General features: G+C 43.9%; 1 protein-coding gene across 2 annotated transcripts; it reads left to right on the plus strand.

The window, feature by feature from the left end:
- cd151.S (CD151 molecule (Raph blood group) S homeolog) lies at positions 1-27,729 on the plus strand. 2 transcript variants are annotated; one of them, XM_018260091.2, is made up of 9 exons: positions 1-155; positions 8,694-8,784; positions 9,990-10,181; positions 12,978-13,052; positions 13,734-13,754; positions 24,457-24,561; positions 24,643-24,801; positions 26,701-26,787; positions 26,874-27,729. In XM_018260091.2, exons 2-9 carry the CDS (start codon positions 8,701-8,703, stop codon positions 26,931-26,933), a joined length of 783 nt encoding a protein of 260 aa, XP_018115580.1. In that variant the 5' UTR covers positions 1-155; positions 8,694-8,700; the 3' UTR covers positions 26,934-27,729. The 2 variants fall into 2 exon arrangements, with proteins under 2 accessions (XP_018115580.1, XP_018115581.1); XM_018260092.2 differs by lacking the exon at positions 13,734-13,754 and having other exon boundaries at positions 26,874-27,727.
- The last annotated feature ends 168 nt before the right edge of the window (positions 27,730-27,897 follow it).

The following is a 27,897-nucleotide window of genomic DNA, read 5'->3' on the forward strand; positions in this document are numbered from 1 at the left end:
ATAATAATAATGAGAGGGCGGGGCCCAGGGGAGGTGCGGCTTTGTCGTCGCTTTCTCTTGTACTCGGGGTCGGCGTCAGTCCTGTCTGTTGCCTTCAACTCTCTGCATCTGCGTCACTGAGACGATTCCCCGGTGCTACTGAGTCACAACCGCAGGTAAGAGGCGAAATACTGGGAGTGAATTGATCCACCAGCAACTGTCTCTGGATCTGAGATGTTTGTACTTTCTATTCCCGGATATTGGATCCGCTGCTGCTGCACCGGCTCCAGCTCTTTGTATAATACAGACAAATCATTCTCATCATGTGCAGCAGTGACAGCTCATTCCTTTATTCCTTTGTATTTACATTTACTGGAGGAAATGCAACATGTGCATGAGGGAGAACTGATAGTGCACTCAGCTCATTTAGCCCAGTACAAGGGATTTAGATTTACAGCAGCAGTAGGTGGAAATGCAACATGTTCATGGGGGTGAGCTGATAGTGCACCCAGCTCATTCAGCGCAGTACAAGGGATTTAGATTTACAGCAGCAGCAGGAAATGCAACATGTGCATGAGGGAGAACTGATAGTGCACCCAGCTCATTCAGCACAGTACAAGGGATTTAGATTTACAGCAGCAGCAGGAAATGCAACATGTGCATGAGGGAGAACTGATAGTGCACTCAGCTCATTCAGCCCAGTACAAGGGATTTAGATTTACTGGAGGAAATGCAACATGTGCATGAGGGAGAACTGATAGTGCACTCAGCTCATTCAGCCCAGTACAAGGGATTTAGATTTACAGGAGGAAATGCAACATGTGCATGAGGGAGAACTGATAGTGCACTCAGCTCATTCAGCCCAGTACAAGGGATTTAGATTTACTGGAGGAAATGCAACATGTGCATGAGGGAGAACTGATAGTGCACTCAGCTCATTCAGCCCAGTACAAGGGATTTAGAACTACAGCAGCAGTAGGTGGAAATGTAACATGTGCATGGGGGAGAACTGATAGTGCACCCAGCTCATTCAGCCCAGTACAAGGGATTTAGATTTACAGCAGCAGGAGGTGGAAATGCAACATGTGCATGGGGGAGAACTGATAGTGCACTCAGCTCATTCAGCCCAGTACAAGGGATTTGTGCTGGAGGAAATGCAACATGTGCATGAGGGAGAACTGATAGTGCACTCAGCTCATTCAGCCCAGTACAAGGGATTTAGATTTACAGGAGGAAATGCAACATGTTCATGGGGGAGAACTGATCTATGTGGCTGATTTACTAAAGGGTGAAGTGGCCGTCGCTAGCGACTTTTCGCCAAAATCACATCTGCAGGGACGTCGCCAATTCACTAACAGGCGCAGATGACAATTCGCTAGCAAAAGAGACCGTCGCTATCGTTCGTTCGCACTCTATCGCCAGGTGACTTTAAACAGCCGCCTATAAGTGAGAAAACAAAAGCTAAGAGCTGATTGGTTGCTATCGGCAACATCTCCAGATATTTATCTCCAATGTTAGGATTTCATTTAATGTGATGCAGAGGAGCCCCGAAATATTTGTTCTACCACTGGCCTCAATACTGAAATCATGACACTGTATAGTGAACTCTTCTTACCTGTAATAGGTGTATTATTTGTATTTGCAGGACCCCAGAAATAACTTAGCACTTATTGGGGCCCCATTATTATTATTTCTTTTTTTTTATAAAAGAGACCTGTGACCCTTCAGTTGTCGAGTTGTCATTCAACAACAGCAATGCCTTGGTCAGTGAGTCTCCACTAGAGTCCAGCAGCGGGTCGGGTACCGGCGGGTTACCAGCAAAAACCAGCGGTTCCCTGGGGATTGTGGGTATAGACGTGGGTCGGGCCACGGGTCTTCTCAATAGAGATTTTTACTCTTTTTTTTTGTTCTGATCACGCCTACTTCCAATGATGTCACTTCCGGTTTACAATGACAGCACTTCCTGATTCTTGATGGTCAGCGGGTGTGGGGTTCGGAGAAGGTACTTGCGGGTCGGGTAGCGGGTCCAAACGGGTAAGAATGTGGGTTGCGGGTCCAGGTTGCGGATAAGGTACTTGTTGGTCAGGTAGTGGGTCCAATCGGGTAAGAATGTGGGTTGCGGGTCCAGGTTGCGGATAAGGTACTTGCCAATCAGGGAGCGGGTCCAATCGGGTAAGAATGTGGGTTGCGGTTCCAGGTTACGGATAAGGTACTTGTTGGTCAGGTAGTGGGTCCAATCGGGTAAGAATGTGGGTTGCGGGTCCAGGTTGCGGATAAGGTACTTGCCAGTCGGGGAGCGGGTCCAATCGGGTAAGAATGTGGGTTGCGGTTCCAGGTTACGGATAAGGAGCTTGTTGGTCAGGTAGTGGGTCCAATCGGGTAAGAATGTGGGTTGCGGGTCCAGGTTGCGGATAAGGTACTTGCCAGTCGGGGAGCGGGTCCAATCGGGTAAGAATGTGGGTTGCGGTTCCAGGTTGCGGATAAGGTACTTGTTGGTCAGTTAGTGGGTCCAATCGGGTAAGAATGTGGGTTGCGGGTCCAGGTTGCGGATAAGGTACTTGCCAATCAGGGAGCGGGTCCAATCGGGTAAGAATGTGGGTTGCGGTTCCAGGTTACGGATAAGGTACTTGTTGGTCAGGTAGTGGGTCCAATCGGGTAAGAATGTGGGTTGCGGGTCCAGGTTGCGGATAAGGTACTTGCCAATCAGGGAGCGGGTCCAATCTGGTAAGAATGTGGGTTGCGGTTCCAGGTTACGGATAAGGTACTTGTTGGTCAGGTAGTGGGTCCAATCGGGTAAGAATGTGGGTTGCGGGTCCAGGTTGCAGATAAGGTACTTGCCAGTCGGGGAGCGGGTCCAATCGGGTAAGAATGTGGGTTGCGGGTCCGGGTTGTGGATCCAAATGGGTAAGAATGTGGGTTGCGGATTGCAGGTATGGGTTTTAAAAAATGGACCCGCGCAGGACTCTAGTCTTCCTCGCCCTATATATCTAATATCATGTGCTATTGTGACTACCTGCAGCTCTGACGGGGCCACTTGTTGGCCATGAATGTGCCTGTTGGGTATAGAGTTAGCCGAAGTGCTGGAGGGCCGCTGTTTCTGGTTTATTGTCTATACAGTAGAAGGCACGTAAAGAATGTCATGTTGGGTGACTGTCACCAGACTCCCCTTGGGGCACCTTTTCAGTAGACGGAAATCCATCCCCTCGGGTTACTAGAAATCTGATACCTGGTGGGAAGGGCCCGGCCTGTGTATTCAGCTGTGTATTCAGTCTCTATACAGAAACACTATTGTAAATGAGCCGCCGTCCTCCTTCTGATCGGATCCTACTGTGTAATCAGGCGCAGCTCAAATATTTGCTTCACACCCCTCCAGTCGCACCCTGACTGCACCGGAGATCAAATAGCCATTAAAGGAGCTTTGCCTGCACTAACTCTTTTTTATGATCAGTGACGGATGAAAGTCATTTAGTGTTTTGTCTATGATTTAAAGGGCAACTTCACCATTTTAGTAACTTTTAGTTTGTTAGGGTAAGGGCACACCTGGCGATTCGGGGAGATTTAGTCGCCTGGCGACTAATCACCTCTGCTTTGGGGCGACTAATCTCCCTGAATGGCTTCCCCCTGTCTTCCGCCGGCTATAATGAAAAAACGCTTGCGGCATGGCACACGTGGCGCTTCGTATTCCGAAGTCGCCCGAAGTTTCCTCGTGAGGCAAGTGAATAAAGTACCCCCTATTGTAAAATATAAGGATATTATAAGTCACAGAGGAGTTTCATGACCATATAAAAACACGAGGCCGAAGGCTCAGTGCTTTCTACAGGTCATGGAACTCCGAGGTAACTTCACATATCCTCATATTTTCCAACAAGGGGTACTTTACGTTTATAAATATATAATACACAAAAGCCATGAATATCTTGTAAATTATATCCTAGTAGAGATCAGCTGCTGAAAGGCTGAATTCTGTGAGGTAACATGAAGCGGCAGCTCGAGCAAGAAAAGTCTTCTACCTTGATTTGGAGAGTCTCTGGGAGTCTGTTACATGTAAAAGTCAGAATAGTAATAATAGGCGAGAGTCTTTTTGGAATAAAATGCACTTTTCATTCTTTTAATTGCAGTTGAAACTGTGATTGACGATGAACATGGAGTATTATTAAAGGGACAGTATTAGGGAAAACATGATTTTTACAAAACACATCAGTTAATAGAGCTGCTCCAGCAGAATTCTGCACTGAAATCTGTTTTTCAAAAGAGAGATTTTTATATATTTAATTTTGAAATCTGACATGGGGCTAGACATATTGTCAGTTTCCCAGCTGCCCCCAGTCATGTGACTTGTGCTCTGATTACTTTTTACTGCTGTACTGCAAGTTGGACTGATATCTTCCCCCCAGAAGCCTAAGAACAGAACAATGGGAAGGTAACCAGATAGCAGCTCCCTGGTAGATCTAAGAACAGCACTCAATAGTAAAATCCAGGTCCCACTGAGACACATTCATTTACATTGAGTAGGAGAAACAACATCCTGCCAGAAAGCAGTTCCATCCTAAAGTAACATACATAGTAACATAGTAACATAGCACCTACACACCAATATTACAACTAAATACACTTGCTGGTTCAGGAATGACATTTTATATTGTACAGTGAATTATTTGTAGTGTAAACAGTGTCATTTAGAAATAAAAATGACATCATAAAAATTATGGCTGACTCGCTTTAACGTGTAAAGCCAGGGATAAGAGACACTGTTTTTATTTCTGTTTTTTTCTAAAGTCATTACTGCAGGAACAGTTGTGTTGACATTGACGCCAGAAATACTCCCTCTCTCTGCCCTTTCTCAGGCTCAATGGACTGATTTAAACACTTGATGGAGGGGGTTTGGCATGTGGTCGTTGTAGAGGAGAACTTTTAATTTAATCTCACAGAGAAATGCCTTGTGCATAATATCCCTCCTTTCTGTTTCTAGGACATTTTTTAGATTATTTTAAAGGGCAACACTGGACAAAGAACACACTGGGTCCCATTTACTTAGCTCGAGTGAAGGAATAGAATAAAAAAAAAACGTTGAATTTCGAATTTTTTTGGCTACTTCGACCTTCGACTACGACTTCGAATCGAACTAAAAATCGTTTGAATATTCGACCATTCGATAATCGAAGTACTGTCTCTTTTAAAAAAAACTTCGACCCCCTACTTCACCACCTAAAACCTACCGAAACTCAATGTTAGCCTATGGGGAAGGTCCCCATAGGCTTTCTAAGGTTTTTTTGGTCGTAGAAAAATCATTCGATCGATTGATTAAAATCCTTCGAATTTAAGGATTTAATCGTTCGATCAAACGATTTTTCGTTTGATCAAACTAATTGCGGTAAATCCTTCGATTTCGATATTCGAAGTCGAAGGATTAACATTCGGCAGTCGAATATCGAGGGTTTATATCGGGCGGGCAGATCAACGAACAGATGCGGCCGCGATCCGATGGGATTTTTAACTGTGCATGATCGTCATATTCGGCCAGATATCAATCGGGGAAGCCCGTCGGAGGCCCCCACCCACGGGCCAATAAGCTGCCAACTCTGTCTGTCAGCAGCTTTTATCCAAGCCGTATGTTCCCATGGAAAATCATTAGTTCCAGAAGAAACAGGGCAGATGTATTCATGGTTATATTTGTAATATTTCCCTTGAAAGGGATAATTGAAATCTGTGATCCTTGTGTTTCTGTGAATCTCATATCCAGTAAGTGATTCATAAAAAAAAAAAAATGACAAGTAGTTCCACAAAAGAAACACTAAAAGATGTTTTAATAAGCAAAACACTACTTGAATCTCTGGGGCAAATTCACTAAGCCGCGAAGCGCCGAACGCTAGCGTTAATTCGCTAGCGTTTGGCATTTTCGCTACTGCGCAAATTCACTAACTAACGCTGGCGTAGTTTCGCTAGTGTTACTTCGCAACCTTACAGCAGGCGAATCTTCGCTAGCGACGAAACTACGCAAATTCACTTACTTGCGCAGTGTAGTGAACGATACCTTTTACGCTAGTCCCAAAAAACGCTGGCATGTTTTCTACATGATGGCTGATAGGCTGAAAAAGATCGAAAATTTTTTGGGGCTCCCCTCCTTCCCCCCTACATTTCCTGACTCATGGCAACTTACCTAGACAGTGGGCACATGTGTAGGGCAAAATAAAATTTTTATTTGCAGATTTGAAGGTTTTCTAGGCATTTGTAGTGCAGATACATGTTCCTCCATTGAAATCTGAATTTCGCGCCGTATGCAAATTAGCCTTCGCTAGCGCAACTTCGCTTTATATAGCGAAACAACGCTAGCGCAACTCCGCAACCTTACGCTACCCCTGTGCGCAACTTCGTATTTTAGTGAATTTGCGAAGCGCTGGCGAAACTACGCCTGGCGAAGCGCGGCGAAGTTGCGCCTGGCGCAACTTTGCATCTTAGTGAATTTGCCCCTCTGAGTTCCACTTAACCGAATCAACTTCTTGGAAAACGAGTTCCTCCATCTCTTGTGTTCTAATACAGTAAATTAAGTCAGCCATGATATTTTGAGGGCTTTGCCTCCCCTACTGATTTCAAGCAGCCATAACGGCTAGTGACTACACAGTGTAGCTAGCCTTTAACTGCCTTTACACTCACACCAAGTGCTTGTTTTTGAATTCCAGGCTTGGAGGCAAGTTTTTGTTGCAAAAACCATGTGTACGGCCAAACAGAGCCTCTTGTAGGTTGACAGTCCACATAGGGGCTACCAAATGGCCAATCACAGTCCTTGTTTGGCACCTCAAGAACATGTTTCATGTTAGTGTTGCTCCCCAACTCCTTTTACATCTGAATGTTGCTCACGGTTCAAATGGTTGGTGATCCCTGATATAAAGCTCATTCCTAATTGGGCACTGACTTAATGACTGTACAGTAATGCTTCAGATGTAGTATATTCCTACTGACTTTGTGACTCTCTGTAGCCTGCATATACCAGGAGGAAAGAGGCGAGACAATTAGCTGTTATTGTTAGTTCTTTGGACAATAATATGGCAATAAACATTGTCTGCCGTTTGGTCCTTCCACCTTTTGCCAAATTCTGCCTATAATCAGTCCCCGGCTCAGATTTTACAGTCTGCCCTTGCCCCATAGTAGAGTCCTGCAGCGGGTCGGGTACCTGTGGGTTAGCCGCAAAATCCTGCGGGTTGCGGGTATAGACGTGGGGTCCCGGCCGTGGGTCTTCTCAATGTCGATTTTTTACTCCATTTTTCTGATCACACCTACTTCTGATGATGTCACTTCCAGTTTACAATGACAGCACTTCCTGATTCTTGATGGTCAGCGGGTCCTGGTCGAAGATAAGGTACTTGCGGGTCGGGTAGCGGGTAAGAATGTGGGTTGTGGGTCCGGGTTGCAGATAAGGTACTTGCAGGTTGGGTAGTGGGTCCAAGCTGGTAAGAATGTGGGTCCGGGTTGCGGATATGGTACTGTCAGGTCGGGTAGTGGGTCCAAGCGGGTAAGAATGCGGGTCTGGGTTGCGGATTGCAGGTTGCGGGTACGGGTTCCAAAAAATGGACCCGCACAGGACTCTACCCCATAGCCTTAACTGAAATACAGTCAAAATATAAATTATTATATATTATAATACTAATATTATATTAGCAGTACAAACCAAATCAGGTAGGGTTGTTCATTCATAGGGGAGAAGCCAATCATGTCTTAGTAAGATGGAAAATATCTGTCAGGGTCTTTTACTTGGTGTTGTTTCCGAGCCGTATTTGAGCTTGTCGTGTGCAAGTCATAGTCATACAGGTCCGGCCATTGTCTGCATCTCGTCTGGATAGACCTGTAAAAAGAACTCCTTGTTCAATGGCTTCCAATGTATCACCGTGTCTTCCTTTCTACTCAAGTGCCGGGACTGTCCTTGCCTAATGTTTCCAGAAAAATGACCAGTAGAGCAAGGAGTAATATTGAGACCGGATAACGGATCTTTCCCTAATTTGGATCTTCACACCTTACGTCGACTAGAAAATCATGTAAACCTTAAATAAACCCAATAGGCTGGTTTTGCTTGTAATAACGATTGATTATTTTAAATAATATAAATTAGTAATTCTAAACTTTTATCAAAGAGTTTCCGGATAATGGATTCCATACCAGCACCTATACTTAGTCTCAGTCCGGACCTGGTTTCTTCCAAATAATCCAGTTTCCTCCCCCACTTTAAAAACATTCAGGCCGGTAAATCGGCTCCTGATAAAAATTGACCGTAGTGTGTGAATGTGATTTTGGAGATTGGAACCTTCGCATGGGAATAGACTGATTTACTTTTTGTAAAGATGCTGCAAAATAAAGCAAAAATAAAGTTTAATAATTGGGGAGTAATGTGTATGTGAATAAAAGAGATTGGGGAAAATAAAGCATGAAAATTTTCCGAAAATTTGAATCGTACAAAATGTTCCACCCGAAAAATCCGTTTTTTTTTTTTTTGGATTTTGCCCGAAAACCACAACCTCGCCAGGTCTGAGATGCTGGATTATTGGATTCAGACTTTTTCCATCCTCGGGGTATAATAAATCCAAAAAAATTCGAGTTTTTTTTCCCACTAAAAATTCAGATTTTATTGTAAAAAAAAGACTTGAATTTACAATCATTTTGGTATATTGCTGGGAATGCAGAATAAAAATAATTAACCCTGACCTCACGTGTCATTTTTGTTACAGAATCACAATGGGCGAATTCAATGAGAAAAAGGAGACCTGCGGCACTATTTGCCTGAAGTACCTGCTTATCACCTTTAACTTTTTCTTCTGGGTGAGTAAAACATGTGAGAGACTTTTAAAGGGATACTGTCATGGGGAAAAATGTTCCCCCCCCCCAAAACGTATCAGTTAATAGTGCTGCTCCAGCAGAATTCTGCACTGAAATCTGTTTCTCAAAAGTGCAAACAGATTTTTTTATATCTAATTTTGAAATCTGACATGGGGCTAGACATATTGTCAGTTTCCCAGCTGCCCCCAGTCATGTGACTTGTGCTCTGATAAACTTCAGTCACTCTTTACTGCAAGTTGGACTGATATCACCCCCCTCATCCCCTTTCCCCAGCAGAACAATAGGAAGGTAACCAGATAGCAGCTCCCTAACACAAGATAACAGCTGCCTGGTAGATCTAAGAACAACACTCAATAGTAAAATCCAGGTCCCACTGAGACACATTCAGTTACATTGAGTAGGAGAAACAGCAGCCTGCCAGAAAGCAGTTCCATCCTAAAGTGCTGGCTCTTTCTGAAATCACATGACCAGGCAAAATGAGCTGAGATGCACCTACACACCAATATTACAACTAAATACACTTGCTGCTTCAGGAATGACATTTTATATTGTACAGTCAATTATTTGCAGTGTAAACAGTGTCATTTAGAAATAGAAACGACACCATGAAAATCATGAATCCCTTTAAAGGAAAACTATACTCCCAAAATGAATACTTAAGCAACAGATAGTTTATATCAAATTGAATGACATATTAAAGAATCTTACCAAACTGGAATATATATTTACATAAATATTGCCCTTTTACATCTCTTGCCTTGAACCCCCATTTCGTGACTCTATCTGTGCTGCCTCAGAGATCACCTGACCAGAAATACTACAACACTAACTGTAACAGGAAGAAGTGAGGAAGCAAAAGGCAGAACTCTGTCTGTTAATTGGCTCATGTGACCTTACATGTGGTTTGTATGTGTGCACAGTGAATCTTACGATCTCAGGGGGCGGCCCTTATTTTTTAAAATGGCAGTTTTCTATTTATGATTACCCAATGGCACATACTACTAAAAAAGTATATTATTATGATAATGGTTCATTTACATGAAGCAGAGTTTTACACATGAGCTGTTTTACTCAGTTTCTTTTAATAGAGACCTACATTGTTTGGGGGGTATAGTTTTCCTTTAAGTGGATATAGATTTGCATAACCTGAGCCCAGGCTCATTTCTCTGTGTTTTCCTTCCTTTCAGTTGGCAGGTTTGGCAGTGATGGCCGTTGGGATCTGGACACTGATCCAGAAAAGTGATTTCATTAGTCTCCTGCCTTCCAACACCTATGCAGCCACAGCCTACATTCTGGTCATTGCCGGAGCTATTGTTATGGTAACGGGTATCCTGGGATGTTGTGCCACTTTCAAAGAGAGAAAGAGCCTGCTCAAAGTGGTGAGTTGTTACTTCAATCATGTGGTGTGATACGGACTAGTCATTTAAAGGAGAACTAAAGCCTAAAAATAAATGTGGCTAAAAATGTCCTATTTTACATAGTGAACTTATTGCACGAGGCTAAAGTTTGAGCTTGTCAATAGCAGCAATGATCCAGGACTTCAAACTTGTCACAGGGGGTCACCATCTTGGAAAGTGTCTGTGACACTCACATGCTCAGTGGGCTCTGATTGGCTGTTGAGAAGCTAAGCTTAGGGCTCGTCACTAATTATCCAGCAGCAGAAAATGAGCTTCCCTGGCTGTAATATAAGCTGATGCTACAGGTTTGCTGATTATTCAATTCTGATGCTAATTGCACTGGTTTCTGTGCTGCCATGTAGTAATTATGTGTATTAATTACTAATCAGCCTTATATTGTGACATTTCTATTCTATGTGTACTGTATATTGTGAGTGGCTCCCTAAGCTCAGTAAGTGACAGCAGCACAGAGCATGTGAATCAGTGAATCAGCAGAAAAGAAGATGGGAAGCTACTGGGGCATCTTTGGAGACACAGATCTTTACTGCTAAAGGGCTGTGGTTGCCTTGGGCTGGTACAGAAGCACAAAACATAACGTACAACATTTCTACCTACTTCTTTAGTTAAGCTTTAGTTCTCCTTTAAAAACAGTAACCATATACAATGCCTTCTATTGTAATGTAGGAAAATCACACAAGGTTAAAGCTCTCTATATATTCTGATAGCAGCACCTCTCTAGCTATATATACGTAATGGATCTCTGGGCTAGTCTGCCCATCCCAGTAACACAAGTGTAATGTTAGGAATGCTGGTAGTGTGCGAATCTCTCTCCCCCATTCACTCCTCCCTTATACTTGTCCGTAACTCTTTCATTGCCTTGATGGCTAAGAGCACAAACTGCTGCCATCTGTTGGTTAAGTGAAGAATAACTACTGTTTAGAAAATGCACATAATGAAAGCTTGTCTTGCCTACCCAATAAATAAGGGGGTATATAAGACCTTGAATAAGACTTTCCTGCTCAATAAATAAGGGGGTATATAAGACTTGCCTACCCAATAAATAAGAGGTATATAAGACCTTGGATAAGACTTGCCTACCCAATAAATAAGGGGGTATATAAGACCTTGGATAAGACTTGCCTATCCAATAAACAAGGGGTATATAAGACTTGCCTACACAATAAATAAGGGGTGTATAAGACCTTGGATAAGACTTGCCTACCCAATAAATAAGTGGTATACAGGTATAAGACTTGCCTACCCAATAAATAAGGGGTATATAAGACTTGCCTACCCAATAAATAAGGGGTATATAAGACTTGCCTACACAATAAATAAGGGGTGTATAAGACCTTAGATAAGACTTGCCTACCCAATAAATAAGGGGTATATAAGACTTGCCTACCCAATAAATAAGGGGTATATAAGACCTTGGATAAGACTTGCCTTCCCAATAAATAAGGGGGTATATAAGACTTGCCTACCCAATAAATAAGAGGTATATAAGACCTTGGATAAGACTTGCCTACCCAATAAATAAGGGGGTATATAAGACCTTGGATAAGACTTGCCTATCCAATAAACAAGGGGTATATAAGACTTGCCTACACAATAAATAAGAGGTATATAAGACCTTGGATAAGACTTGCCTACCCAATAAATAAGGGGGTATATAAGACCTTGGATAAGACTTGCCTATCCAATAAACAAGGGGTATATAAGACTTGTAAATAGACTTAAAAAGAATAGGTTTAGGCATTAAATCGGAGCTCACCCTCTTAGATGAAAACGTCTCTTCCTTCGTTCGCAGCACTCGCGGGATCTCCCTCACTTCGCCGAGGGAGTAACAATCACAGCACAGTCCTACCCCGCTCCACGGCGCAGATCGAAGGAAACACTAGAGACGGTATTTTTCAATGTCCTTTCGGCTTTATTTGGCACATCTTAGTGAGTTTCTAGCAGTGGGTTGGTGAGAAAAAACCTACGCGTTTCGTGCCCTCCCTCCAGGCACTTCGTCAGGGTCTGACGAAGTGCCTGGAGGGAGGGCACGAAACGCGTAGGTTTTTTCTCACCAACCCACTGCTAGAAACTCACTAAGATGTGCCAAATAAAGCCGAAAGGACATTGAAAAATACCGTCTCTAGTGTTTCCTTCGATCTGCGCCGTGGAGCGGGGTAGGACTGTGCTGGTATATAAGACTTGCCTACACAATAAATAAGGGGTGTATAAGACCTTGGATAAGACTTGCCTACCCAATAAATAAGTGGTATACAGGTATAAGACTTGCCTACCCAATAAATAAGGGGTATATAAGACTTGCCTACACAATAAATAAGGGGTGTATAAGACCTTAGATAAGACTTGCCTACCCAATAAATAAGGGGTATATAAGAACTTGGATAAGACTTGCCTATCCAATAAATAAGGGGTATATAAGACTTGCCTACCCTATAAATAAGGGGGTATATAAGGCCTTGGATAGATCCATTTGGGTTTGGTGCAGTTTAGGGTGATAAATTCACAACTTGCACATTAGTATATAATTATGTGCAGCCCAGTGGTGAAGGGGTCGGAGGTCAGCACATGAGAGACCCCTACAATAACGTATTTGCCGTCTTGCTGCTTTATTTTTTTGCAATCTCGCTGTTATTTATATATACTTATATAATGGTGTTAGTTACGCTTTCATTTTTGGTAGTAAGATTTCCATCCTTTGTAACATTCTGAATGTCTGCACAGAAAAGAATTGATAACAGAATATTCGTTTTGTGTTTTCAGTATTTTATCCTGTTGCTGTGCATCTTTATCCTGGAGGTCCTGGCAGGAATCCTGGCCTATATTTACTACCAGCAGGTAAGTACAGTTGCTAAACCTCCCCTGCGTACAAAAATCCATTATCCAGAAAACCCCGGGTCCCAAGCATTCTGGATAACCGGTCCCATACCTGTACTTCCTGTTACCTGAGATAAAAAATAGGGGTGCACCGAATACAGGATTCAGTTCGGGATTCGACCAGGATTCTGTCTTTTTCAGCAGGATTCGGATGAATCCTTCTGCCTGGATGAGCCGAATCCTAATTTACATATGCAAATCAGGGGCGGGGAGGGAAATCTCTTGACTTTTTGTCAGAAAACAGGGAAGTAAAAAATGTTTTCCCCTTCCCACCCCTAATTTGCATATGCAATTTAGGATTCTGTTCAGTATTCGGCTGAATCTTTCACGAAGGATTCGGGAGTTCGGCCGAATCCAAAATAGTGGATTCAGTGCATCCCTAGCTATAAGAAACAGAATATATGCCCTTATTTGATAGACAGGCAACGGCCCCGTTGGATGCACTTTCATTCGATTTCTAATGAATCCCAAAAATAAGCACAAGTGTATTTTCATTTCTGGGTTCATCAGGTGTTTTCTCACTGGATCAGCCATAGTTCCAACCCTGTTCCAGAACTCCTGCCTCTTACCCTCTGCTTGTGGCTTTATGTATCTGTGTTTAACTCTTGCTGTGTCCCTGTCTCTCCCTCCATGCTGCTGCAGTGCGCTCCGTTCTGCTCACAGGTAATGAAAGCTCCTTCCTGATTGGCTGCTTTACTTCCCACCACCTTTCTCTCATTGGCTTCCGCAGAACACTGGCCTTTTATTCTGCACCTTGTATTGTAGGATGTATGTTAGTGTGTTATTTAGGCAGATGTATTTTAAATCTTTAAAGAGCTATACTCAGTCCTATGGTTCTATTTCAGCATTTATCCGCATACGGCACCCCGCCCAAAATCAGCCATTGCCTCATACCATTGAGTATTTTGCAGCAGAATATTTTAGAATTGTGGAGACCGTAGACACCCCGTGTGGCATTTTGTGTGCTGCTCCCCTTCAGTGCAAATGAAGCATTAAAGGGGCGGTTCACTTATGAGTAAGTGCCCACCTTTGGCACGAAACGCGTCAGGCTACAGTATGTCCTAATAACGTTTTTTCATGTTTAATAATACTCTGGCTCCATCTTCACTAAACAGTAAGTCTTTCCCGATTTTTTCCATCTTCACTAAACAGTAAGTCTTTCCCGATTTTTTTTTCCTTTTGAAATGATTTAACTATGTACAACCCTTGGACTTGGGGGTAACTTTGGGACATAACTGCTGTGTAAATTAATTCTTTATCCCCTTTGAATAAGACATCTGTAACCCTAATACACTAACCCTAATACCCAACCCTAACCCTAATACCCAACCCTAACCCTACTACTCAACCCTAACCCTAATACACTAACCCTAATACCCAACCCTAACCTTAATACACTAACCCTACTACTCAACCCTAACCCTAATACCCAACCCTAACCCTACTACTCAACCCTAACCCTAATACACTAACCCTAATACCCAACCCTAACCCTACTACTCAACCCTAGTACCCAACCCTAACCCTACTACTCAACCCTAACCCTAATACACTAACCCTAATACCCAACCCTAACCCTACTACTCAACCCTAACTCTAATACACTAACCCTAATACCTAATCCTAACCGGACATGTGTTGGTGGAGTTCCTAAATGGATCTTGGGAAAAAGGGATCTCCGGATCCTGGAGGGACTCAAGATTTGGCACGGACCTTTTTATAGGTCCCTGCAACCAGTTGTGACCATCAGCCAGCTGATCGGATGTCGGATGGTATAGATACGGGCGGGCGAAAGAAATCTCGGCCAAGCAGTGAGTTCTCAGTCAGTTGGTGCCACAGATGGATCCAATCCTGCGGCATCCTCCTTTGTTTGTAGAGAAAGATTGGAAGAGTCTTCGGAAATACGACCTTCTGTAAGTACGGAATTTGAATCTACCAGTATTGCTTTGGAAAATTATGTTTTGTCTGCACCCGGGGGCCAACAAAATTGAGGCCTACAGCTTCAAAGACTTACTCCTTAGTTCTGGAGCCACCAAAGTTTAAAAATTTAACCCAAATGTCTCTAAGGCAAGTGGACAAAACCCCAAGGGCAGACCATAATGTTTTTGGACTGATACCAATTAGGGAAAAGCAGTCGGAAGCTTTTATTTTTCCTGACACGGGCGTGGCAAAATCCAAGATGGCCGCCAATGTTATTCTTCACCCATAAAATGCTCTGACCATTTTTCTTCAAATATTTTGCAAGAGCCTAAGAGTACCTAAGAGAGGCCAAAAAGAAGCCCCCACATCAGTTTCAGCCTCCCAGGTGCAGTCAATTTCAATCGCCATGCAAAATTTCGGGTCAGAAAAATCCAAGATGGCCGCCAATGTAATTTCCCATAGGGGAATTCCTCCTGTAAATCGCACAATTTCCGACCATTTTTCTTCAATTTTTTTGCAAGTGTCTAAGAGTACAGGTCAACAAGAAGCCCCCACATCAGTTTCAGCCTCCCCGGTGCAGTCAATTTCGAACGCCGAGCAAAATACCAGATACAGTATCGCTTTCCAGGCCAATCTGTGTGACCAGAACATTGGGGGACTCTGCTGCACCAGGGGCAAAGCCTCACAGCACGGCGGCACTCCAGAAGTTGTCACCGCTTTTCGCTTCAATTTCTGAGATGGAAGTCAGCCCAAGTCCAGGTACACCGGTTCCAATCAGCTCCCCTGAAGTTCCTACTGCTCTTCTAGCTATCTCTGCACCTTCGGACGAAGGACAACTGAGCCATCGTCCCCCAGCTGCTCAGCCCAGGGTGGACACCGATCAACGCTCACAAGCAGCTAATCCTTCCAGCGGTAGCGATCGTCAACTCCCGGTGGCCAATTTGCACCCTGTTGCGCAAATTTCTGGTCCGCTGGGTCAAGATAAGGTTAATATATGTGAGGACTCCAATGTAATTATTGTTGATAATGTGATACTGATGTAATGTTTGATGATTTTGAGGTTGAATTCCCTGCAGTGCAAGATCACAGAGTAGAAGGGAATGCAGCTAGTCATAGGGTCTCTAGTGAAATACCAGTTAGTGCTCAAGTACATGCTAATCCCATTAATCATAATGATCATATCGCTTCCTCTATGCCTGCTCCTAGAAGTAGCAATATAGCAGCCTCCGGGCAACCTGTCGATAGCAGTCTCACCCTAGAGCCCGCTCCTCAGCCACAACCTATGATTTCTGCTGCAACCACGGTGCCGGGCCTCAGCCGCAACCTGTTTCTGCCCCACCACCCGCTGTGAACGCATGGACAACAAACCGTCTAAAACAAACTGCAACCGATCCCCCCCTCTTTGCATCTTCAGGTCCGACGTCAAACTAGGAGAAATGCGGTGAAGCTCAGATGGATCGGCCCCATGGATGAGATCCCTGACAGGGACTATGTAGTTGAAGAACTTTTAATGGCATCGATGCAGTTTAAAGTGGGTGACCAGGTATGGGCAGTAATAAAGCAAGGCGACAGGGAATTCGTCATCAGCTTTAAGCTCCCTGAATATCTCGATGCCTTCCATTCTCAGCATAACATCAAAAGGGGATACGAAGCGTGGAAAGGATTTAGAGCCGTCCCGCTAACGAAGCAAGCTTTGAAACACATTACGGTGGTCTTCAAACACGAGAACATTGTGATGGAAGATATTCTTTTCTGGCTCAGACGCCACTGTGATGTTGTTTCGCCACTCCAAAGATGCAACGGAGTATGGGATGGCTCTTTCAAAGTGACCGTCAAGCTGTGGATGCGTGGTCATGCCCCTGTCCATCTACCAAACTCCTTTCATCGGCAAAGACAGGGGAGTCATCTTCTACGTTGGGCAACCTAGACGGTGCTTTCGCTGTGGGAGTCTGGGACACTACGCCACTACTTGTACTATTCGAAAATGCTCCAAATGTGGTGAAGTCGGCCACGAAGCTTCTTCTTGCCAAAAGCTTTACTGCAACCTATGCGGAGAACCGGACCATGTTCACGATGACTGCCCTATGGCGTGGCACAATGCCTACAACGAGATCATGCAGATCGAGGCAGCACTACTTACCGGCAATGATACTAGAGCTAGACCACAGGTAACCTCAAGGGAGTCCCAGCCTGCAATTGTCACAGCACCAGTCATAGCTCAGGCATCAGTGACACCCCTGTCAACACCTTCTGCCCCATCCCAATGTGCCTCTCGGCATCCACACAATCCTCCACCCAAAGTTCCTCCCCCAGCTGAAGATGGTCAGAATCATGCAAGAGCTCAGTCCCAGCTGTCGAGCCCTATTTCAAATGTGCAGAAACCAGTATCTCTTGCTCCTGTCCAGAAATCTGGCCCTGCCTCATCTGTCCGAAACACCGCACCCGTCTCTCCTGCCAAGAAGGCCAATCATGTCTCTCCTGTCCGAAAATCCAGCTCAGAGGTTACTGTTCAAAATCCTGGTCCCGCCGCCCATATCCAAGAATCAGCCTCTGTGGCGACAGACAAAGTACAAGATGCTAATTTTTCGAACAAAGCAGCACCGTCAAAAGCTTGTCTGAACTCTACCAAGAGTAAGCAGGTGCTTCAGCCACCTGCTTCCCAGGCCCCTTCTTATGGGACTGCAAATCCACAGCTTTCCAAAACTCCACCTTTGGACATAACACCGGCCCAAAGGCGGAAAGACCCGCCGGATCCATCTCAAAGGCCTCTCTGTGAGACAGAGGATGGACTCAATGGACTTAAGTGCCTCGCCGGACTTGGCGAACCTGGCAGACTCCCCAGACCCGGTGTGGGAAAGGCAGTCGCGGAAACGCAAAAAGAAACCCTGCAGGGGAAAAGAAGTGCTGCCTACTTCCAACAGGTACTAGATATTGGCAGACCTTTCTCACAATGGGGATGGAAATTTACAACATGAAAGGAGGAGGAGCCCATAGGTGCTTGGGGTGACTCCATAGATCCGGGAGACATTAACAGCATGTCATTTTCCTATGTCAGTGAAACTCCCAGCCCCAGCCAGCTTGCTGACCAAAAGGCTGAATCCTCTAGCAGTTCCAATGAGATTCAAGACAAAAGGAGGAAAATAATTCCTCCCGTAGAATTGTCTGACTCTGCTTAAAAACTCATTATGGCTAATCCTCAATTTCGACTACTCACAGTTAATGCGTGCAGCATAAAGTCTGACAATGCCAGGTTCCTAGTTAACGGCATCGTCGGGAGCAGACATCATCTGCTTGCAGGAGACTCGTCTCACCCACAAAGTGCAAATCGCTAAGGCCAGGAGGGACTGGAAGCTGGGTGCTTCCTTCTGGTCCATAGCCGAAGAGCCGGAATTCTCTTCAGAGAGCCGCTCCGGCCTAAGATCCACAGACTGATTGAGATTTCAATCGGGAGATGTCTTCTGCTTGATTTCTCTCTTGGTAATGAAAAGTTCAGTTTAATCAACGTCTACGGGCCGCAAACTCCTGCACAAAGGAAAGCGCTGTGGGCAGAAATTGCCCAGTATCTTCTAGTACCTCGTGCTGCTTCTGACCGGCGATTTTAATCAGGGCCTTGTTTCATCTAAAAACACCTCGGGCTCTTTGAGAACAATGGTGCATCAGGCTGGCCTTGTGGACATTCTCTCGGGCCAATAGAAGGAGACCTGCGCACACTTATAGCTGCGGTGTTCGAAGTTCGAGGATTGAAAGGGGAAGAGGCATGTGGCGGCTGGGGCCGCAAGCCCTTGTCGACCCGCTATTACAAACTCTTTGAAAAACGTACTACTTGAGCACTTGTATAGGAGAGTTTTATGACTCCTTATCAGAGTGGTGGGAGCAAGCAAAGACTTCTTTCAAACATTTGTTTCAGTCAAGGGCATCAGCCAAGGCCACAAAACGCTATAGGGCCTATCTTGCCACTAGGAGCAGGCTAGAGAATGCGATATCGGACAATCTGAGTAAAGCCGATGTCTTAACGGTTAAGAGTAGAATGAGACAGCTACAATACTCGCGGTATTCTTCTTTGATATTCGAGAGAGTATAAGGGAAATTCATGACACCTGATCCCTATCTTCAGTGTCGTGAGAAAGAGAAATCCAGACTTGTAACAGGGCTTTTAGATGCAAAGGGCCATTTTCAAAAATCCAAAAATGGCATCCTTAGGGTCATCATTGAATATTATAAAGACCTGTTTAGTGAGAAAGACATTCCTTCTGCCGAAGTTACAGACTTCCTCGACACATTCAATGTCCCAGATCCTCAGGTAGACCTCAGCTTCTTGTTAGAGGACATTTCTGAAGCTGAAGTATCTGAGGCTATTGCTGCCCTGCCGCTGAGGAAATCCCCGGGCCCAGACGGGCTCACCTCAGAGTTCTACCAAACCTTTCAGTCAGAGCTTGCCCCAGTACTTAATGAAGTTTTCAGGGACTGCCTAAAGAGGGGGCTGCTCCCAAACTCAATGAGAGAATCTGCCTTAGTTCTCCTATCGAAAGGTAAAGACCAGCGTAAAATTCAAAATTGGAGAGCGATAGCGCTGTTAAATACGGACAGGAAAATTTTAGCTAAAATCCTGTTTAACCGACTCTACGCAGTTTCAGATCATTTGCTCACCCCGGAGCAATACTGCGCTGTGAAAGACAGGGGAGTGTTGCAAGCAGCGGCAACCATAAGGGAAATGGTGGAATATGCTAAGTTTTCAAATGCTGAAAAATATCTTTTGTGTTTAGACCAGGCCAAGGCTTTCGACCGAGTGCAACATCGATACCTGTGGGCTGTTTTGACCAAGTACGGCGTCCCGGGGCAATTTATACATTGGCTCCAGACATTATACGGGGAGGGAGAGTGCTTCCCTCTGATCAACGGCTGGCGAGGTGACAGGTTCTCGGTTGCGGCTGACGTGAGGCAAGGCTGCCCTCTCAGTCCTCTCCTGTACGTTATCGCCCTGGATCCCGTTCCTCAGGCGTTTGCGACAGAGCGGGTTGGAGGGTATCTCCATCCCTCAGTCTCCTCCGATCAGCTTGATCGCCTACGCAGACGACGTTTCCATCTGGGTCTCTGGCTCCTCGGAGGTAGATGCCTTGGTGGAGACGATCGATGCATATTCCGCAGCCTCAGGGTCAGTGGTGAACGTTGAGAAGTCGGAGGCACTCTGGGTGTCGGACTCGCAACCGGCCTTCCAAGTAGCAAATTTCCCGACGACCTCCACCCAAATTAAGACCTTGGGCATAAAATTCGGGAGGGAAGTATCCGCAACCACTAATTGGGCTGAAAAATTGGACGCCGGAAAGGCGAAAGTTCAGCGCTGGTGTAAATGGCGGCTGACTTGCAGGGAAAGGGTTGCCATGGTCAAGTCTTACCTGGTCCCTATGTTCCTTCACCTATCCTATGTATATCCGGTCCCCGTTGAGTTATACACCGCATTGCAGTCGCTGTTCTTCCTGATGCTATGGGGAAATAAAAATCAATCTGCTAAAGAGAGGCATCACGTACTTGCCCAAAGCCGAGGGCGGCCTCGGCATGGTATGCCCGATAGCATTCTTTGCATCCATTTTCATAAAGTTAAATTTTTCTGACCTAGACGCAGATCCTCTCCCGCCATGGAAAGTCACAATTGCTTGTTGCACGCTGTCTCTCCTTAGCAAGTGGAAGCAGGGGGGTAAATTGCGCCAGGTTACCCCATACTTCCCTATATATTAACCCCACTGGTCTGTATCAGGAAATGGGCCTTGATGAAAGCAGAGGTGGACACCATCCCCAGAAAAGCCCTTTACTGCACCATTACCCAGACACATTTTACATCTGAACCTGTGTTGAAGGAGTGCATAGGGGACATGAAACAAAGGTCCCTTGGCCTGTTCAAAAGTAAGGGCTTGCCAGCTACGTTTTTTGACACGCAGTGGTTGTCCTTTCACGGTAAGATGAAAGTAAGGGGTAACTACCACCATCTTCCCAATGCTAATAGAGTATATCCCTGGGGGTGTGCCGTAGTGGAGACCCAGCAGCATTTCTTAGTCGACTGCCCCGTAGCAAAAGAAGCCAAGCGCTCCCTAGTTTGACTCCATTTGCCGCCTCTGAAAGTAGCAGGGTATGCCCAGTTAGCGTACGGCCTCATGAGCAACAAACCGACCTACCTGCTTATTGCTGCATTTAAATACCATGGTTGGCAGTTCCGCTGCAAGTGGTCTTTCGGTCACCTGAACATATTGATACCAAAACATTGTGTCTGCGGTTCTGAACGAGCTCATCCTCCTTCATATACCAATAACATGAGAACCGTGGACATATTTGCCTTTCTCTTTTTTTGGTGCATTAATTTCAGGTACGATATCTCATTTCTTGGCAGCAATGCCCAATATGAACATTTCTGTGTTGTTATGCATGATATTGGGTTTGACTTTTTGCATTGATGTCATCCTTACGTGGGACTTTCAAACACACGCCGAGGTCATTCTTCATCTGGAGTTGTCAAAGTCATCGCATGGCCACCGGGAGCACCGTTGTTTGACCGTAAAAATAGTTTTCTTCTCGATTCCCAGTCGGAGCAATTATTTCCCACCCAGGAACTCTTGTATGGACAGAGACTGTACTGTTGCTTTGGTCGAATTCTATTATTGATCTGGCCTTCAAGGATAAGTAAACCTTTAAAATAAGTGAACGCAAAATTGATTAGAAACCTTTCTCACATCTTTCCTAAGCAGAAGAACATCAGCCTCTTTCTCCTGACAACTTCCTTGACTACTTGCTGGTCAGACTGGTGGGAAACTGAGCAGCAGGTGGCGCTGTTGTAACACAATTCATTCATATTAACAGCACATGTATCCCTTAATATCTTGGAATATAAATAAAATAAATAATGAATATAAATTACAAAAGTGCTTAGAAATCCCCCCTAATCCATTTTACATTCACTTATTTTAAAGGTTTACTTATCCTTTCAGACTGGGGAGGGTTTTCACTGTTCGGTTGTCCGTAACTTGTTGTACCGTCGACCGGCATGTCGGTCTGAGTACTTGTTAATTGTATTCCTTTTGTAGAGTTCAAATAAAATCATTATAAAACCCTAATACACTAACCCTACTACTCAACCCTGACCCTAATACCCAACCCTAACCCTAATACTCAACCCTAGCCTTTTAACTACAATTAGAAAAGTGAAGGCATACACCACAGCAACATTACACATTTAGGTGGTTCACTTGAAGTTCACTTTTAGTATGTTATAGAATGGCCAATTCTTAGCAACATTTTAATTGGTCTTCATTATTTATTATTTGCCTTCTTTTTCTCACTCTTTCCGGCTTTCAAATGGGGGTCACTGACCCCATCTAAAAACAAACGCTCTGTAAGGCTACATATGTGTTGTTAACGCTACTTTTTATTACGGCCTCTCCAATTCATATTCCAGTCTCTTATTCAAATCAATGCATGGTTGCTAGGATAACGTGGGCCCTAGCAACCAGACTGCTGAAATTGCAAACTGGAGAGCTGCTGAATAAAAAGCTAAATTACTCAGAAACGACAAATAATAAAAAATGAAAACCAAGTGCAATTGTCTCAGAATATCACTCTCTATAGCGTACTAAAACTCAACTCAAAGGTGAACAACCCCTTTAAGCAAAATGTCCATGTTTACCTGTCCCCTTCTAAACAGACGAAGACATATACTATTCACACTTAGGGGCAGATTTATTAAGGGTCGAATTGAAAATTCAAATTCTCTTTATGGTCAAAACTGTCAACTTCGACTAGGGAATTATCCAAACTTGAGTTTTTTTTATCATACTCTGGCCCTTTAAGAATTGGAATTTGACTATTCGCCACCTAAAACCTGCCGAATCAGTGTTTAAGTCAATGGGAGACGTCCAGGGATCAATTTAGAGAGGTTTGCAGCCTTCCTGACATTCACGTTTTTTTTCGGAGAAAAAACTCGAACAAATTCGATTCGAGTTTTCTGGTCGTTTAAACTCATCCATGTTTTAATTAGGGATGCACCGAATCCACTATTTTGGATTCGGCCGAACCCCCGAATACTTTGCAAAAGATTCGGCTGGATGCCAAACTGAACAAGGCTGAATCCCGAACTGAAGGTCGGATTCGGTGCATCCCTAGTTTTTTAGGTTTTTTTTTTTCAAGGGAGGGGAAAAAAGGGGTAGAAAACAATGACACAAAAGATTAACAATTCCATTTTATTAATACATTTCGCAAAATTTCAAAATCATTCGAATTTAAGGAAGTTAAAAAAAACACATGAATTTGAAATTCGACCCTTGATAAATGTGCCTCTAAAAGTTTACACTGTGGTTTTTATTTAATGCACAATAAAGGGGTGTAAAAACCCTGGTTATAAGTAGGGTATAGTCTTTACTACAGAAGAATTTCTGTTAATCAGATTATTTCAGTGTTGAGTTTTGTATAAAGGGATACTGTCATGGGAAAACGTTTTTTTTTTTTCAAAACACATCAGTTAATAGTGCTGCTCCAGCAGAATTATGCACTGAAATCCATTTCTCAAAAGAGCAAACTGATTTTTTTATATTCAATTTTGAAATCTGACATGGGGCTAGACATATTGTCAATTTCCCAGCTGCCCCCAGGCATGTGACTTGTGCCTGCACTTTAGGATGGAACTGCTTTCTGGCAGGCTGTTGTTTCTCCTACTCAATGTAACTGAATGTGTCTCAGTGGGACCTGGATTTTACTATTGAGTGTTGTTCTTAGATCTACCAGGCAGCTGTTATCTTGTGTTAGGGAGCTGCTATCTGGTTACCTTCCCATTATTCTGTTCTTAGGCTGCTGGGGGGAAAGGGAGGGGTGATATCAGTCCAACTTGCAGTACAGCAGTAAAGAGTGACTGAAGTTTATCAGAGCACAAGTCACATGACTTGGAGCTGCTGGGAAACTGTTAATATGTGTAGCCCCATGTCAGATTTCAAAATTTAATCTGTTTGCTCAGATATCAGTGCAGAATTCTGCTGGAGCAGCACTATTAACTAGGGATGCACCGAATCCAGGATTCGGTTCGCGATTCGGCCAAGACTCGGCCTTTTTCAGCAGGATTCGGATGCAAATTACGGGTGGGAGGGAAATTGCATGACTTTTTGTCAGAAAACAAGGAAGTAAAAAATGTTTTCCCCTTACCACCCCTAATTTGCATATGCAAATGCAAATTAGGGTTCGGTATTCGGCCGAATCTTTCACAAAGGATTCGGGGGTTCGGCCGAATCCAAAAAAGTGGATTTGGTGCATCCCTACTATTAACTGATGTGTTTTAGAAAAAACATGTTTTCCCATGACAGTGTCCCTTTAACATTTGTGTATAATTCATTCAGTGCATCGCTTGGGAGAGTTTTGTCAGACAGTCAAGCAGTAAATTCACATCTGGTTTAACATTGTACCTCTGTCCCATTAGCTGAATGCAGAGCTCAAGCAGAGCCTGAAGCAAACGATGAACACAAAGTACAAACAGGCGGGAGAAGAGAAAGTGACTAATGCTGTTGACAAACTGCAGCAAGAGGTGAGTGTGAGCTTCTCTGCACCTCCCTGTCGGTCCCTCCTGGAACTTGTAGTTACAACTCTCCTTTCTCTGCTCATTTAGTTCAAGTGCTGCGGCAGTAATAACTCCGAGGACTGGAGAGACAGCATGTGGATTAACTCTCCCGAGGCTGAAAAGCGTCTAGTTCCCGACAGCTGCTGCAAGACGGTGACTCAACGATGTGGCGTTCGGGATCACCCGTCCAACATCTACAAGGTGGAGGTAGGAGAAATATATGTCACGTTTTATCAGGGTTAAAGGATCAGTAACATCAAATTCATTTTTTTTTTTTTTTTTAAAAATGTGTTTGTATACTACGAAAAAAACCAACCCACCAACACATTTTAAACTTTAAAATCGCAACGTTTTTATTTAGAAATAACTCCACTTGCGCTCCTCTTCAGAAAAGGTGATCGGGTGATCCATCGCATGGCGCTCGATTTCTCCTCCCTGCCTCCCTTATAGGAGATAGCCAGGGAGGAGAAATCGAGCTCGGCACGATGGATCGTCGCCTTTTTTGAAGAGGAAAGCAATCACTGAGGCAACTTCGGGCGACTATTGAAAACACATCACCACGTGTGCATTAGCGCAGGCGATTTTGCACTGTAACCTATGGAGAAAAAACGCTGAGGCAGTTCGGGGAGATAGTTGCGCAAAAGACGTGGCGATTAGTCGCCAGGCGACAAAACCTCCCGAATCTCCCCGTCTGGCCTTACCCTAAGTGTTGGCCTCCAGGGATACATGCAGGAAAGTGGAAATGTGCCAAAATAAGCAACATTTATGCATTTTTGTGCTGGGAATGAACACATTTGTGCTGGGCCTACACCATTATCCTGACCTTTTTGTGTAGCAATCGTGTATTCGTAAGGAAGCAGCAACCCTCTGGGTTTTAAAAGAAAAGTAACCTCAAAAAATGAAAGTGTTTTAAAGTAATAAAAATATAATTCAGTGTTGCCTTGCACTGGTGAAACTGCTGTTTGCTTCAGAAACACTACTATAGTTTATATAAACAAGCTGCTGTGTAGCCATGGGGGCAGCCATTCAAGCACAGGATACACAGTAGATAACAGATAAGTACTACTATAGTTTATATAAACAAGCTGCTGTGTAGCCATGGGGGCAGCCATTCAAGCACAGGATACACAGTAGATAACAGATAAGTACTACTATAGTTTATATAAACAAGCTGCTGTGTAGCCATGGGGGCAGCCATTCAAGCACAGGATACACAGTAGATAACAGATAAGTACTACTATAGTTTATATAAAGAAGCTGCTGTGTAGCCATGGGGGCAGCCATTCAAGCACAGGATACACAGTAGATAACAGATAAGTACTACTATAGTTTATATAAACAAGCTGCTGTGTAGCCATGGGGGGCAGCCATTCAAGCACAGGATACACAGTAGATAACAGATAAGTACTACTATAGTTTATATAAACAAGCTGCTGTGTAGCCATGGGGGCAGCCATTCAAGCACAGGATACACAGTAGATAACAGATAAGTACTACTATAGTTTATATAAACAAGCTGCTGTGTAGCCATGGGGGTAGCCATTCAAGCGCAGGATACACAGTAGATAACAGATAAGTACTACTATAGTTTATATAAATAAGCTGCTGTGTAGCCATGGGGGCGGCCATTCAAGCACAGGATACACAGTAGATAACAGATAAGTACTACTATAGTTTATATAAATAAGCTGCTGTGTAGCCATGGGGGCGGCCATTCAAGCACAGGATACACAGTAGATAACAGATAAGTACTACTATAGTTTATATAAACAAGCTGCTGTGTAGCCATGGGGGTAGCCATTCAAGCGCAGGATACACAGTAGATAACAGATAAGTACTACTATAGTTTATATAAACAAACTGCTGTGTAGCCATGGGGGCAGCCATTCAAGCACAGGATACACAGTAGATAACAGATAAGTACTACTATAGTTTATATAAACAAGCTGCTGTGTAGCCATGGGGGCAGCCATTCAATCACAGGGTACACAGTGGATAACAGATAAGTACTACTATAGTTTATATAAACAAGCTGCTGTGTATATATAATAATGAGCTTTAACGGAATCAGTAAAAGATAATGTTGTGACCCATTGTTTCTTCCAGGGTGGCTGCATCAGTAAACTTGAAACCTTTATTCGGGCTCACCTGCTAATTATTGGTGCCGTGGGCATTGGCATTGCCTGTGTTCAGGTAAGGGGGGATTTCTGTATATTCCAATAACCTTTGACTATATTACATCTTTTTTTATTGCAATCTTCTTTCTTTATCCTCCGTAGCTTTTTGGTATGATTTTCACCTGCTGCCTGTACAGGAGCCTCAAGTCGGAGCCATATTGAGAACTCTAAAGACTTTTTTTTCCTGCTGACAACGTGTCCTGCTGCAGAATAAGTCGTTATTAACATCTCATAACACAAGTATCGTGTGGACCATGTTGAAAACCATTGTTTTTATCCCATGATCCCATCAGCCTGTGACTGTATCCAGTGCCAACAAGTTCTCGTACTCGAGACTAGAGACAAATCCTTTGCTCATTGACTTTAGCAGCAACGTTTTCTCTCCAACGAGCCGATGAAGACGCAGGTAGGTGGCATCAAATGACGATCTCTGGGATCAACTCTCTGTCCTTCCCAATGACTTTCAGTCCTTCCTTTCAATCCCGATGACTTTGTATTTAAGAGAAGCATCAACAATTAATCATTTGCGATGTCGTCGTCTGGTAAACGTCATACAAACAAATTAATAGAAAACGTGCACTGGATGGGGCCACTCGATATACAACATCATTAACTCACACTGTGTTTGTTTATAAAGTTAATTGACGTTGAAGAGTGAGGGGGGTGGTTTGGTGCTTCCCATAACACCGTTGGGTTATTAAGATAATGCAGATGAATCTTCTGTTTAACACGCTTGCCCTTTAAAGACCCAGGTGGTACAGGTATGGGATCCGTTATCTGGAAACCAGTTATCCAGAAAGCTCCGAATTAAGGAAAGCCCGTCTCCCATAGACTTATAATCAATTGATCTAAAATTTTCGAAATGATTCCCTTTTTCTCTGGGGTGGTTCACCATCAAGGGTCGAATATCGAGGGTTAATTAACCCTCGATATTCGACTAGGAACTAAAATCCTTCGACTTCGAAGTCGAAGGATTTAGCGCAGATAGTACGATCGAAGGATTTAATCGTTCGATCGTACTATCTGCGCTAAATCCTTCGACTTCTAAGTCTTCCTTCCTTCCTTCGATCGAACGATTAAATCCTTCGAAACAAACGATTCGAAGGATTTAAATCCAACGATCGAA

This window comes from Xenopus laevis, chromosome 4S (assembly GCF_017654675.1).
Source record: "Xenopus laevis strain J_2021 chromosome 4S, Xenopus_laevis_v10.1, whole genome shotgun sequence".
Classification (NCBI taxonomy): Eukaryota; Metazoa; Chordata; class Amphibia; order Anura; family Pipidae; genus Xenopus; species Xenopus laevis.

Coding starts and splice junctions, on each gene's coding strand:
- cd151.S (XM_018260091.2), top strand. CDS start 8,701: ATGGGCGAATTCAATGAGAAAAAGGAGACCTGCGGCACTATTTGCCTG. Junction 13,053..13,733: donor CCTATATTTACTACCAGCAG/GTAAGTACAGTT, acceptor ATGCTGCTGCAG/TGCGCTCCGTTCTGCTCACA. Junction 24,562..24,642: donor TTGACAAACTGCAGCAAGAG/GTGAGTGTGAGC, acceptor CTGCTCATTTAG/TTCAAGTGCTGCGGCAGTAA.